At 38.5% G+C, this 15,951-nt stretch overlaps 1 protein-coding gene across 3 annotated transcripts in view; it reads right to left on the bottom strand.

Annotated features, from left to right (window-relative positions):
- Positions 1-15,951, bottom strand: part of Vstm2a (V-set and transmembrane domain containing 2A) — a 31,565-nt gene that overhangs the window by 12,736 nt on the left and 2,878 nt on the right. For all 3 annotated transcript variants that reach the window (XM_029484217.1, XM_021177967.2, XM_021177966.2), the window contains exons 3-4: positions 14,865-14,915; positions 13,121-13,457 (exon numbers count right to left, since the gene is read on the bottom strand). In XM_029484217.1, the coding sequence (XP_029340077.1) occupies positions 13,121-13,457; positions 14,865-14,915 (388 nt within the window). The remainder of the gene's footprint in view (positions 1-13,120; positions 13,458-14,864; positions 14,916-15,951) is intronic.

Here is a 15,951-nt window from a genome sequence, read left to right as displayed (position 1 = left end):
CAAAAAATGTGGTACATTTACACAATGGAATACTACTCAGGTATTAAAAAGAATGAATTTATGAAATTCCTAGGCAAATGGTTGGACCTGGAGGGCATTATCCTGAGTGAGGTAACCCAATCACAAAAGAACTCAAGTGATATGTACTCACTGATAAGTGGATATTAGCCCAGAAACTTAGAATACCGAAGACATAGGTTACAATTTGCAAAACACATGAAACTCAAGAATAACGAAGATCAAAGTGTGGACACTTTGCCCCTTCTTAGAATTGGGAACAAAACACCCATGGAAGGAGTTACAGAGACGAAGTTTGGAGCTGAGACAAAAGATCGACCATCTAGAGACTGCCATGTCCAGGGATCCATCCCATAATCAGCCTCCAAATGCTGACACCATTGCATACACTAGCAAGATTGTGCTGATAGGACCCTGATATAGTTGTCTCTAGTGAGACTAAACTAGGGCTTAGCAAACACATAAGTGAATGCTCACAGTCAGCTATTGGATGGATCACAGGGCCCCCAATGGAGGAGCTAGTGAAAATACCCAAGGAGCTAAAGGGGTCTGCAACCCTATAGGTGGAACAACATTATGAACTAACCAGTACCTCGGAGCTCTTGACTCTAGCTGCATATGTATCAAAAGATGGCCTAGTTAGCCATCACTGGAAAGAGAGGCCCATTGGACTTGCAAACTTTATATGCCCCAGTACAGGGGAACGCCAGGGCCAAAACATGTGAATGGGTGGGTAGGGGCGTGGGGGGGGGGGGGAGGGGATGGGGGACTTTTGGGATAGCATTGGAAATGTAAATGAGGAAAATACCTAATTAAAACAAAACAAAACAAAACAACCAAAAAACAATACCAACCTTCAATATAAAGCAAAGGGGTAAGATTCTGTGTGTGCTTTTATTAACTTAGTGCTATGGTTTTTACCCACCCCTACTCCACTTTTTTTTTCTATAAATCTAGCTGTTTCAATTTTTTTCTGCAAGATATTTATATAAGAGAGATTATTTTCTTGGCTATCAGCATTAAATAATTAGAGATTCTAATATGAAGAATTTAAAAAATGTCTCTTTATCAAGACATGTAAATAGTCCAGATACATATGTAGCAGAGAATGGCCTTATTTGGCATCAATGCGAGGGAGAAGCCCTTAGTCTTCTTGAGTCTCAATGACCTAGCATAGGGAGATGCTAGATTGGTGAGGCAGAAGAGGGTAAGTGGGTGGAGGAGCACCCTCATAGAGGCAAAGGATAAAGGGAAGAGAGGGGATAGGATGGTGGTTTTTGACAGGGTCACTGAGAAGGGGGTATCATTTTAAATGTAAATAAATAAAATGATTAATAAAAAAGACATGTAAATCAAAGGATCAACAAAACTTGGTATCAGAGAATGTTCCTTTAACCTTCTAGATACAACTCATCAGAAAGTATCACTTGAAATATCAGTACAGATTTTATCATTAAACCTGTAATGAGGAGTGGTCCCAGTGCTAGTTTCGTTTTCTCTGGCCATTATTATATACGTGGCCAGAAGTTATTTTCTTAAATAGTAGCCAATTTATATAAAAATTTATTAGTCTTTTTTAACAATGATGTATCCTGGTTGTTTTAACTCAGATAAATTAAAACATAAATCTTCAAATCCTGAACATTTTTTTACCCTTATTATATTAGCTAAACTGTGAGGCCCTAAATTAACATTAAAACACCAAGATATAATTCATAGCTCTAAATCTTCTATAATATTTTAGATGGTTTGAAATAGAGTTTTCAAATTCTGTCCATTTTTCTTTTACTACATTTAAAAGTTGTAATTCTATTGATTGCTCCTTTAATGCAGCATCTTTCCACATTAATTAAGGCTAGAAATAGTAAAGTCACCTTCAAACCACATGAGCTTGTTTGATCAGAAAAGTTATAAATGAAATATTTTACAATTGGCTACAAAAGATGCCTTTCCTTATTTGTTCATATGACATCTCAATGACACAAGAAATGAACTGATGCTACCATAGAGTCTGTCAGAGCTTTATCTACACATTCACACAGCAAAACTTTAGAGTACCTGACTGAATTATTTAATGTTCACTAAAATGTTTATGACTTTGAAGATAAAATTGCTTTATTTAATTTCACCTTCTATCTTTATTTTCCCAATAGTTCTATAATTGTCTGCTCAATGAAATCAGGACTTGGAAATTCAGGCTTCACAGTTTGCTTTGGGTCAAGCAGGAGACTTTGAAATATTCAGATAAATACTAATGCCTCTTGTTTATAAATCTTCCTGTGTATGGATTCATTTGACATTCCCAGTGCTGACACATCACCCATCTTCTTAGTATTTCTTTGAATTGTGAGGCTGAGCAACTTCATTGAGAGGGCAACAGATTGAATATTTTATTTATGGCTATTATGTGTGCTCGACTTACAAATTCATCAAGCTCAAATCTTTCTGCTTAGAAACAATGATTTGATAGACAAATTTTGTATTCAGTGTCAAGAAAGTATGGTGTTGCATATGTGTATGTGGATAAAATATTCCTAATTTTATATCCTATATGAAATTCTCAGTATAATACTTTCATAACAGTTCTTCACTATAAACATGTGAACATACATAACATGCATCTATTTTAATTTTGTCATGAGCTTGATGTCACATAGCTGTATTGCTTTAATTCTCTTATGGCACTTTCATGAGATGCCTACTTTTGTTTTTCCACCAGGCACAGTTTAATCATTAAATTGTTTTACTTTTAATTATAGCAAAGAATCAAGTTATTGTACTGACAGTATAATACGAACATGAAATATTAACATCTTTACCTTTTAATGTACATTTTCATGTATCATTTTTATTAGTTTTCTATAAACATAGTGATGCTTTGTAAAACGTGGTAGATAGAGGGAGAGGGCTCTGTAGTGGACCCATACTGAGGCACTCCTTCCCTCCCCCTAGGCAACAGCCACAAGACAGGTCTAGTATGAAATGAAGTTTATAAGAGAAAGAGAGGGGTCAGAGAAGGAGAGGGGGGGGAAGGAGGGAGGGAGGGAGAGAGAGAGAGAGACAGAGAGAGAGAGAGAGAGAGAGAGAGAGAGAGAGAGAGGGAGAGAGGAGGAGGAGGAGAAGGAGGAGGAGGAGGAGGAAGAGGAGGAGAAAAGAGGCTGGTCATGAACACTTGGAGAAAGAAGGGGTGGAGGGAGGGAGAGAGAGGCCAGAGCGGGAGGTCAGAAAGAGGCCAAGCAATCCATTTATAGCAAGCCAGGTTCCTACTTGGCTATTGCCAGGTAACTGTTGGGTGGAGCCTAGAAGAAATACTAACACATAGATCAGATTGGTTTAAAGTTTTACTTTACATATGTATGGTTTCATTTAAGGGCTTTGTAACCTGTACTTTCACATGTTATATTATATACTGAATCTTCCTATTGTCATTAAATTTTCTGTAAAGTTTAGTTTTAGAAGCTTTATAATATCTAATGTATAGTTTAATACATTCATCAGTTGGCTTCTCTGGTTTCAGTCACTGTGCATTTTTTGTTATAAGAAAACTTGTCATGAGCATGAATGATCAGAAGTTGGCATCTGATTCACTACTGATCTAGAACTTAATTCCCACAAATACAATTTCAGAGAACACAAATATAAAGCTCAACATTTGACCTTCCTTGTCAAATCAAATTGTCCTTAGGAAGAGTTGTTCTGTCCCAGGGCAGAGTGGTAGGACATTGAATTCACTGGAACCTTGATACTCTCATGACCGTAGGCAGCACTTGTTACAATCATATCTGTCCAATTTTAGAAAAATTACTTAGGATTTTAACTTCATTAAACATATGGATGACTGCAAAGAGTCTGACAATTGCAGTACTGAGTCTAGCCATCTCAATGCTCAGAGTGTTTATTTGGCTTTAAATCATCTCAGTAAGTTGCTCCATTTACATTTAGGTGACCTGTTATTATTTATTATCTTTTTCAAAAATGACTCCTTTACATCTTTCCCTTTTGAGTATGATTGAGGAGTCTCCATTATGTTCTGACTTCCTCCCTAGGTATTGTACTTAGATACAGGATTGAATTGCGTTTGTAACATTAGTTTAGGTTTTATTCTTATCACATGATTTCCCCTGCTCAGTAGCTCACATAATCACAGCGCATTTTACTATTGACATGCTTAACTCAATTTCTAAGAGTTATACAAAAATATAACCGGCATTGTTTCAAGATTCCATTAAATTTAATTAAACATTTAAATTCCTTACAGTAAATGTCATTTTCACCTGCTAACTATTTCAGAGCCTCAGATTTCTGATTTGACCTTTCTATTTTTGATTTTATTTTCATTTGGAAATAGAAACTAATTTGCTTCTTTTAATTTCTCTTATATTTTTGTTTCTAACTTTCATCATTTCATAAGATTTCAGAATTTTCCTATCTTTGTTCACTCTACTCGCATTTGTGTTCCTTTGATTTCTTCATTGAATTTTATTTTATTTTTTTCTTTAATCTTTTTTTACAGTCCAATCTTTATCCCCCTCCAGGTCTGCCCTCTGAGTGTTCCACATCCCATACCTCCCCCAACTCCCTGTCTCCAAAAGGATGTTCCCACTCCCCTACTCCACCCTACCAAACCTCGCCACTCCCTGGGTCTCAAATATCTTGAGGGTTAAAAGATGCCCATTTGACACAGGCTTTGGGGGAGGAGGAAGACGGTTCGAAGTAATGACCTCACCTACAGGCTAGGTTTGGTAGTTAGATTGTAAAATCTACTATTTTATTCAAATATGACCTAGGACATGAGCATTGTCATGTCAGTTTTTATGAAAAAAGCATTTCCAAAGTTCAGAGTGATTCCGAGGGAAGGTCACCCACAACAAAAGGCTGGAAGACAGTCGAGGAATCTGTCTGTATCCATCTGGAATTCCAAACTAGACTTTCATCATCTTTCATTATTGGCTTTACCTACTTAATCTTTTCTTTACTGTTAAGGGTTTTGAAACTATTTTCATTTCTGTATATTTCAGCTGTATCTCTAATCATTTAAGATTTTTTCAAAGACTTTGTTGAAGCCTTGAATCTAATTTAGATGAAAGTCTGCATATGTACAGCTTTCAAAGTCTTGCTGCTTATTCAGATCCATTTCTTAAAATTCTCTGAATGTTTATTTTTATTTTAATTATATTAAAGATATAATTGCAACTTTGAGCAAAATAGCTGCTGGCCAATATGATGTGGTTCTATAGATGGAAACCTACCACTTACTAATGGCACTGTGTCAGAAGGAGGAAGAAAGCTTTGGAATGACAAGAGACAAACCTAGAAGACTTTAACTTATCACATCTCCATGCCCCCAAAGGGAAATCTGTGTCATACAACATGTGGACCCAGCCATTTACAGCCTTCCTCCTAAGCGACAGTTTTCTCTTTCTCGGTCTCACTTATTTATGGTCAACAGCTCTCCAAAAATTGCATTTGTCTTATGTGTCTGGAGAGATTGCTCAGTGGTTAAAACCATTGGTTGCCCTTCCAGGGTTTGATTTCCAGCATCCACACAGCAGCTCACAAACATCTAAAACTCCAGGCCTAGGGAATTCAGTACCCCTGTAAGGCCTTTGCAGGCACTGCATTCATGTGTTACACTAGACATATATGGAGTCAAAATACCCATATACACAAAATAAAAATAAATGAAAAATACTAAAAAATATTTGTCTTGATTTTTTATAAAGAAACCACATTGTCTTGGCTCTTTAAATAGCTCTTTTAACTTTGTGATTGCTTTTGCTAATCTTTTCCTATGACTTATTTATAGTTTAAACTGGGTTATCAGCATGTGCACAAAAGCAGAGAACAGTATTCATAGGGTTGATGTTATCTAAAATTTCATGGGTTCTGAAATGCATGCCCTGTAGATTAGGATGAACAAGTGTACTCTCATTACTTTGTGCTGGTAATAACATGCAAGCCTGTGCAACGAGGGCAGTGGGTGCATTGTGACTGGTTACCATTTACTATTAAGATGTTATTGAGTGCCAAGCCCTTAATATATAATTCTCAGAAGTCTGAGGATTTTTGCTTTAGTCTGCTGTCAGAGAATGGAAAAGTAAAACCACAGAGCTATACATTTTTGATCATGGTTCCATTTTCTTTACTGTAGTACGCTATTCCTCTGCTGGCATCAGAGGCAGGGCAAGGAGTCCATCCCCCTGGGCTTCTCAGCCAAGACATGAACTAGGTGTGAATTATCTTCATCTCCATGGCAGCAGTATTTCTTGGAGAAGGACTGCTGCCTTTCATTTCTCTTTCAAGATGTGTGGTCTTTTAACCCAAAGGGTAAAATATGTCTAGTAGTTCTAATCCTTTTGTCATCTACCCAGTAAGATGTTCATTACAGCAGCAGCTTCTTGCAGTTCCACAGCATATCAGAAGACACACCATTTGAGACCCGGTTTAGAATATTGACAGATTCTGTTTTGTCTAATAGATGGCTTATGGATACAGAAAATGTGGTAATTTACACAATGGAGTACTACTCTGCTATTAAAAAGAATGAATTTATGAAATTCCTAGGCAAATGGATGGACCTGGAGGGTATCATCCTGAGTGAGGTAACCCAATCACAAAAGAACTCAAATGATATGTACTCACTGATAAGTGGATATTAGCCCAGAAACTTAGAATACCCAAGTTACAAGTTGCAAAACACATGAAACTCAAGAAGAACGAAGACCAAAGTACCCAAGGAGATAAAGGGGTCTGAAACCCTATAGGTGGAACAACAATATGAACTAACCAGTATCCCCAGAGTTCATGTCTCTAGCTGCATATGTAGCAGAAGATGGCCTTGTTGGCCATCATTGGGAAGAGAGGCCCCTTGGGCTTACAAACTTTATATGCCTCAGTACAGGGGAACACCAGGGCCAAGAAGTGGAAGTGGGTGGGTAGGGGAGTGGTATTGGGGGACTTTTGGGATAGCATTTGAAATGTAAATAAAGAAAATACCTAATTAAAAAAACATAAAAAAAGCCTCAAGTGAACCTTCACTGTGATCTGATAAACCTACTCAGGAAGAAGATAGCTAAGCTTCAGTTAGTAAAATTTGCTAATGGTTTCTGGAAAAGTTAACCTGTCTCGACTCCTCATTTACATAATTCCTATTTTAGCAGCTGTGGTACATTCTTTGGTCTGTGGTATCTAAATCATTGCCTCTCATCTGTTTTTCTCCTTATTCACTGACTATCCATTTACACAGCTGCCTTTTAGTTGATGGAACAATAGTGGTCAAATTAACTTATCCTAAGTATCGACATTAACATCTGAGTTGTGCAATGGCTCTGTACCTCAGTGTGGAACAGCACTGGCTTATATACCACATTACTCTTCATGAAAGGACTTCAACTCCTCAGCCCACTTTTCCAATTACTCTGCAATTCTGATTTAAGGAGTTTTGTACCTAGCCACTCTTGGAGAGCTGCCATGTTTATCAGCAGCTGAGGAGCTCCAGTGAGCCCTGGGCTTCTGGCAGCTTTGCCAGCAGCTGACTCTCAGCTCTAAGGATAATATCATGGTAGAAAAATAAAAATTATGTTTCAGAGTTCAGAGAACCAGCATTCCCACTGAGTGACTAGAGGCTCCACATGTAGCAACAATACTAAAGACATCCTTAACCATTGCCAGCTTTCTCCACTCACAGTTGTTCATCCCTGGAGTGAAGAAAAAAAAAGCTTTGTAAATCCTTCTGAACACTAGAAAAATACAGTAGGCACAGAAAAGTCTCTATGAGTATTTTGAGGTGCTGGCAACCTTGCAAATAGATCTCTTATTCTTTTCTTGCTCCAAATGACTTTTGAAAACTAGTCGTTCTTATAGTTTACAAACATACAGATGTCCTTTTTGTCTTCAGAGGCTATAACTGAGTAGGTATTGGATGGGGTGTTAGAATGGAAAAGTGATGCATGCTCTCTTGCATAGCCAGTGTGGAGGATTCACTTCAAGAATCACTGTCTATAGTTTACATCATTTGGGAGATTGTGGCATAAATATTCACTTCTTGTAGTCATGTAGAGCCGGCTTAAATTCTTACAATATCTACTATCTGTTTCCAAGGAAGAGTTAGTGCAGTACCTGTCCTAGTTGGCCTGCAGAGTGAAACATAAGGTTTGCAGAGTGAAAAGAGGCATTTTTCACAACACAAGGGACAACACTGGCTTCAGAGCAGCTATGACCAAACTGATGAAGGAGATCTCGCTGAAGAAACAATGGATTTTATTTCCTGATTAGGGAGCATTGCTTGTAGGAGATGGACTTGGGGCTGAGATTAGATGCTGGCTGGAGAATGATGGGTGTTCAAGATGGCTTGTTTATGGTCATGGCCCCCAAGAGGTAAGGATGCCTTTGAGTTCTTATAAAGCCTAGAATTGGAATTGCATAACTTTCCCAAAATTTATTAGTCGTATGGTCCCAGGCTAACTAAAACTCAAGCTGAAGGAAAATAGAAGCTACTTCTCAGTATTAGAGCACCAACAAATGTGCTCCTGTCTTATATTTTCACAAGGCTTTGAGTACCCACATTCAGAGATGATTAAAAGGACAATTATGAACGCTTGTCTGGATCTCCTGAGGGAAATTAGAATTGTGAATGAAAACATTTTCTAAGGAAATTAGCAGTCAAAACTACAGGATAACATCAAGAAGTTATGAATGACAGAAGAATAGCATCATAGAAGAAACTGATGTCAAGAAGAAAATAAATCAGAAAGAGACAAAGAACAGGGGACCAGTCTTCACATGCAACAGAGGTCAGAATCTCAGAAGTGGGCCATAAGGAAACCAGTGTTGCCTAGATGTAGGAAAGGATAAGTGATAAGAGAACATGCAATAGACATCAGGGACTTGACAGGTGCATCAGCAGTACTCTTAAGAAGTGAGCAGTACCCTGAGGGACTGAGGTAGAAAGAGGAGAGAGCATGATATCACTCTTCTGGGAGGAACTGGCTTCACATGGTCAAATACAACGATCTGGCTTTGCCCAGTGGGAAGAGAGAGTGAGGGGATGACTTCCTTTGGTTTTATTTGTCTATTAGTCAGGTGGGTTGGAATGATCAGTAAACGAGAAGGAAAGAGAAGAAAGAAGGCAAGCTGACTGGGTCAGTGTAGGAGAAATTTAGCCTCTGAAGGATTGCAGATGGGGAGTGGAGGAGACAGGAAGCAAAATCAAAGACAGGTTAGTTTGATCATTCAGGTTAGCTTGATCATTCAGGGATATTGGGGGGCGGGGTAAGAAGGAGCTAGAGGAAGTCTCCAACTTTATGGAAAGTTGGCTTCAAGATTCCACCCTGACATTTCACATCATCATATTAACCTGTGCCACGATAAACTAGTTTCTTTGGCTCTTTGTATTTATTATACTCTTTGGCTTGTCTATTTAGATTCACATGCTTAACTCTAAATTCATACAATTTTCCTGCCAAGTAATTACTACATCTTCCCACTTTCACCTGATTGGCTCATGCATTAAATCTGATGGCACTTTTTTTTCCTCTAAGCTTTGTGTATTATAAAAATAAAACATAGTAAATCAAAAATATGATGGGAACCTGAGTTTGATATGAACAAATTCTGTCCCAGGTACATAGAACTGGAGAGAGCTTTAAAGAACTGAAGATTAAAAAAAATAGTAAGAAAGTTATGTCTACCTGTTTGCATTATATTTTCTTTATTATTTCAAATTTAGTTCTGGTTATAAGATAAAAATAAAATTTAAAAAGTTTTAAAAGTTAAGAATTTATAACTTTGTCATTTATGAAAGATTTTATAGAGAGAAAGAAAATAATTACAAGAAAGAAAGGAACACATATAATCACTAGCTTTGATGAAATTGTTGAGGAAAACACCTAGGACTAGTTCCACTATTATCTCTGGTGGAATATGGAAGGTCACAGGGTATATAGTAGGTCACAAGGACTTTTTTCTCTCTTTCTTTTCATCTTAATTTTGCTTTAAAGCTAAATTACCTTTTAAAACAATTTGAAGATTTTATCTAAAGTTATTGTCAGCTAATGTTTCCTTTGTAAAGATGCAGGAATTACTTGGCAGGAAAATTGTATGAATTTAGAGTTAAGCATGTGAATCTAAATAGACAAGCCAAAGAGTGTAATAAAAACAAAGAGCCAAAGAAACTAGTTTATTGTGGCACAGGTTAATATGATGATGCTAGAGAAAAGTAATTTCCAACCTGTGGGTCATGACCTCTCCAGTAGCTGAACTACCTTTGCACAGAGGTCATATATCATATATCCTGCGTATTAGATATTTACATTATAATTCACGAGAGTAGCAGAATTTAATTTATGAAGTAGCACCAGAATAAATTTATGGTTTCATGTCATCACAACACGAGGGTCTGTATTAAAGGATTGCAGCATTAGGAAGGCTGAGAACCACTGCTATACATGATGTAAGCCTCCTTATATCTGTTGATAAACTATAAAAGGCTAGTATAGACTTGCCACTCACAGAAAGATTTTCATTTTTATGTCTTCACCATAAAAAAAACTGCACACTCTATGGAATCTATAGATATCCTTTTTCATTTTTTTAAATTTTTAATTATTTTATTTTATTTTATTTTATTTTTTTCCAAATGGGAAACTAAACAAATCCTGTAGAGGGAGTAAGTGCGCCTTTCACTTTTGTGTTCCTCTGTGTGTCATGCCTTCCATACATGGAAGGTAAATGAGTAGATAAAGGAGATGTTGTAATAAGGTGCACTTGAGTCTTTTGTGAAAGCTGCAAAGCAAAATTATTAACTGGGACAGGAGTGTCACATGTATAATGTCTATGTAATGTGTAAATATCCATCTTAGTTATTGTGTTGTATGAGACGATCTTGCAGGCATGAAACTTAGACAACACATTAGAGTGGCTGGAAAGCCTTGGCTTCTGAACAAGACGATTAGAAGCTGTGCATAAAAGTGCATGGGAGATTTTTCCCATATCCACTGGTAGAAGAAGGAATACTGAACGTTTTGAGAAAATTTAGGTTCCTCTTTGCTACAGCCAAGAAGGGAGTGACACAAAGTGTTTACTGGATAGAGGCTTCCAGGAGAGAACACCCTCCTCTCCTTTAACCTTTAGGAAAACAATTTTGCATTAAGGACAGGGCTGATGGGAAGATGCAAAATGGGCAGTAATTTTCCTTGAAAATTGTTTGAAGATATTCAGTTCATAATTTAGTTCCAATCACAGCTCCAAGAGAGATAGCAAAATAAAGTACATATTTTTAGAGTACATTATTTTATATCATAAAGTGGATAGGATATTTTAGAAAGAGAACACTTCATTCCTTTTAGTTTCTCACATGTAATATTTGCTCCATTTGACTTTATCACACAGATTTATGGTGTCTAGCTTGGAATATTCTATATATGCTAATAACTTCTCTTTAGGGTTTAGAATTCTCATTAATTTTATTGTAAATTGACTGCCAAGGACTGCTGTAATTCTACAGGTAGAGTTTAGCCTCTTGGGGTTAGAATATAAAAGAAGATGAAAAGATCACAACTTCATCATTGGAAAATAATAGTTAAGAAATCTAATTGAGATCTACCCATTTGTATTCTCTCACAATGAAACCATTAGTAGCTCTACAGGCTTTGTTTTTGAATTTGCAAAACAAAAGAGATCATAAGAAAAATTAAACAAAGCCAGAAAAAACTGGTTTAGAGAAAGGCTCAGCCATCACTCAGCAGATGGCTATGTTAATGTGATTAAAACATAACAGGAGTCTCATCAGCATCTAGAGCAAAGAGAATGCACAGGACCCCATCTGAGCTCCCTGATCATGTCTATTCAAACAAGAAGCATAAAGAGGAGATGCATGTTGGCATACGTAATCTTATTAGTTTTTATTGATTGATTGATTTTTTTTTCTAAGATGCTGGAGGCTGAATCCAGGGCTTTACACAAATTAATAAAGTGCTGTATAGCTGAGCTATACGCCAGACCTGGCACATATATTTCTTAACCATATTAACAAGCTAGAATTTAGAAGTGTGTATTGACTATTGCTAATGACCTTCAGGTAGGCCTGGGCTTGTGTTGCTGTAGCTCCCTATAGCTGGCTTCAGTCACCCTGCACTTCTGTAAGGACTCATGGCATAAACCCCACTTGGAAATCTCAAGCTTTCAGTGGATAGTATTATCTTGGACTTCACTTCCAGAAAAATTGCAAGTGGAAAGGAAGAAGCAATAACTCATCACAACAAGTGATTCCATTTATCAGGTATGTGCTTGAGCAGGATGCTACCCTTATCCTGTGTTAGGCAAAGCGTTTGAGAAAATAGGACAGCCAGGGGTCTTGTACAAGCCTGCTCAACCCAGCCAGCCTTTATCCCACATCAAGGTTAGAAGTAGAGTGAGTTTCCATTGGTGGAACAATTGCATAAGTTAATGCTGTTCAGAATTGCTTTAACTTGCACAGCTGACTCCAGAGATGTGTGACTAAGTTTCCAAATTGGCATCTAAGGTACATTTGTAGGAGCTGCCTTATCTCTGCACTGTTTCCTTGCCCCCCCACCCCCCGCCCAACTTGCTGCCATTATCACCATCAATTTCATCTCAGGCAGCTGAAGTTTCTCCTTCAAAATCAAAAGCCCTTGGAGAATAGCTCTGCTTAAAGCCAGAGGTCACTAAATATATGGATGATTATGGTGAGTCTTTTTCATTTCCATTTTGATTAAGTGAAAGCCTCTTAATTTGGGTCATTATTGATACATAAATCTGTAGAGAAAATGAACATGCATTTATAATGTAGCCAACATTACATGATTTATTGTTCTTATAGTGTGTAAATACAGAAAGAAGGAGGAGAATAAAAGGGTGCAGCTCTCAGATCCCTGGATATGAAACAGTGCCAGGGATTAATGGAGCAAACTCATCCTGAACGTCCAGCCTCCTGCTCTCAATGGCTCATGTCTCCTTATTTCAATCGAACTCAGTCTCCTATTTGAAAAGCCATTTAATAATAATCTCTCTATGCTACTGAACCGAGCTTTGGGTAGCAGGGTTGTGAGTGATAAAATGAAAGGCTCAAAATGCGTTTTCATACCTGATTGTGGACTTTGCTTGGGGATTTTGGCTACCGCTTGAGGGCTGGAGGTGGAGTGCATTCGTTGGTTGGCAGAGTTGTGGACGCTGCTGGGAACCACCGATGACGCGTTCTTTCGAGGCTTCGTGTCTTGTAGCCACATAGGTGAGGCTTCAAAGGCCTGCATCCTCCGAGCATGGTTGTTAGCATTGACTTTCAGATAGGCCTGGGCCTTGTGTTCCTGAAGCTCCCCGTAGTTAGCGTCAGTCACCCTGCACTCGTATAAGCCTTCATCCTTTTTTCTCACTTTGGATATCTGAAGCTTGTGGGAGATATCATTGCCTTGGACTTTCACTGTCTGAAAAATTGCAGGTGAAAAACAAAGTTTCATATCAAAGGGTTTTATTCTCACTCTTTAAATTTACTAATGTTGGGAAACTTAAGCGTCTTATTGGCTTCGTAGCACAAACCTGAAGGTCATTATTTATCCTGTTCTATGAGCAAGCCCATTCACAGACTTGAGAGGTCATAAGTGCAATTTTAGCAGTGCCAGAGTGACTCTACTGTCCTCATTTCCCAGACTGTCACAACACGAGACTGATCTCTGCCTGGTTGGCTCTGCTGGATGAAACACTGCATAGATTTTTCTTCTTTACAGCTATATGACAACTCCCTCAAATATGGGGCAAGAGGTAGTGGGAGTGTTGGTTATAATCGTTTAAAAGAGGGTGCACTTTACTGAAGACACTACTTATAGACTTAGAGAGTAATATTTTTTTCCAAATTCCCTACTAACAGAGGGTAGCAGGACTCAAGCTACAGAATAAGGCTCAGTAATATGCTCCAGTCATTATATAAACTTGTGATGCTGTTAATGGAACATTGATTTGATTTTCAAAACTGAGGTCAACTCCACTTACTCCAATAATCTTATCCAGATTATAATAAGATCATATGTCTAAAATGTAATATTAAATATATACTGTGTATTATATTTATATATGCAGTTAAATTTGATAAATATTATATATCAACCCATGAATGAAAGACTCAAAGATTACATATGCCAAGTTTAAGGATATGATGGATCTTTATAAACATAGAAATGAAGGATGATGGAGGATATTCTAGCCATCGCTATTGTAATTATTACAAATAATCGACATCTTTATATTACCATCAGGCCAGTTTGGGCTAACAACAGGTGTATATTTACTTTGGTTTTATATTTTTGTGATTTATTTGAATACAATATTTAGAAATACTTTACATGAATTATGAATAATATCCAAATTGGCTTATACTACTTCATTACATTTCAAAGTCCTAATGGATGGTTTCATTTTTGTTTTCTTGAGATTTTTATTTTATATTGAGAGTAGGTACTTCTATTACTTTGAATTATTAAAATTATTAATGTTGAAATATTGCAGGCCTTCATTGTTAGGTGAGTGTGAAAAAGATAAATAAAAACAGTGCAATAATCCCACTTGCTAACAAAATAACACTATGGCCAATTTGTAATTATTTACATGGTTAAAATATGCAATTTTATTTATGGACTCTAAATTTGACTCATTTTTTAGGGATTTAATGAGGTATAAAGAGATAACTGTCTCTCATTCTGAATTTGTAAAGTTACCTCTTCAAGCTCAATGAATTAAACCGTTTTACATCTAAAACCGTTTATACTAATATCCATCTTGGACCCCTTGGCAGTTTACTAAAGGATGTGCCCCCTGTCGCTGGTCCCTGTGACACTCACACTAATCTTGGTCCCATCGTTGTCCGGGTCTCTGTCGGGTAAGAGCTCCACCTGTAGGACAAGGGTGCAAATGCTCAACCTCGCCCGAGTTCTTCAGTCCCAGGCGCCGCGATACTGCAGCGCCCCAACTGCTAGTAGAGATCCCGCCTTCCCTTCTTGAAACGCTTCAGACCAAGCAATTTAAGAGACGGAAAAACGACCCAGGTCCCAACCGCACTCAGTCCCGAGGCCAGGCTAGCGTCTGGACTGCCTCCCTTGTCCCTCCCTGGAACAATCCCTGAATTTCCCCGTCCTCGCGCCAGATTCCCAAGCAGTTTCCGGGGTCTCTATGTCTTCCTTGGGCATCACTAAGTCCTCGGCTCTCCCCAAGAATCACTAAGGTCTCCGTGGTCCCCTCTGTCCTAGTGACACCCTGGAGAGTTCCTGTCATCCCCAAGCATTCCCATGGTCGCCGGTTCCCGGTCACTAAGGGTAACCGAGGTTCTGGCGGCTTCCTCTATCCTAGAGACACTCTGGAGAGTCCCTGTGGTGCCCTGCATCCCTGAAGGCTGTGCTCCCCTTGGATGGTCCGGTGCTAGCGTCAAAGCACTGCCAGGTCTTGTCCCTCGCAGTTCAGTCTGCCTGGCCTGCGGGTTCGGAGAACCCAGGCGAGGACAAGAGTGAGGATAGAAGTTTTCCGGAAGAATTTCCATATCCTCTGCTCTCCCTGCTGACCAGTCCGCAGCTCACTTCTACAGACTTTCTCATCCTCTAGGTCTCAGGTCCGAGTCCCTTTTGCTTCGTGGGCCTCCGGGTTCCTGCTCTTACCACGACTCTTCTAGCTTCTCTTTAGATTTTCCTTCCTCCTCTTCTTCCATTCTCCCTCCTCCTTTACTCATCTCCTGCTCTACTTTCCTCTCCAGTCCAGGGCCTCTCCCTGATTTTCTGATGCCTACCCCATCGCTACCTCCCCTCCTCTTTCTCCTCCCCTTCCCCACCTCCGCCTTCCTTCCCTCCCTTCTGCCCGCCTCTCTCCCTCCTTCAGAGAGAGAGGAAGAGAGAGAGAGAGAGAGAGAGAGAGAGAGAGAGAGAGAGAGAGAGAGAGAGA

This window comes from Mus caroli, chromosome 11 (genome assembly GCF_900094665.2).
Source record: "Mus caroli chromosome 11, CAROLI_EIJ_v1.1, whole genome shotgun sequence".
In the NCBI taxonomy this organism is placed as follows: domain Eukaryota; kingdom Metazoa; phylum Chordata; class Mammalia; order Rodentia; family Muridae; genus Mus; species Mus caroli.
This window is presented reverse-complemented; position numbering and strand designations above follow the sequence as displayed.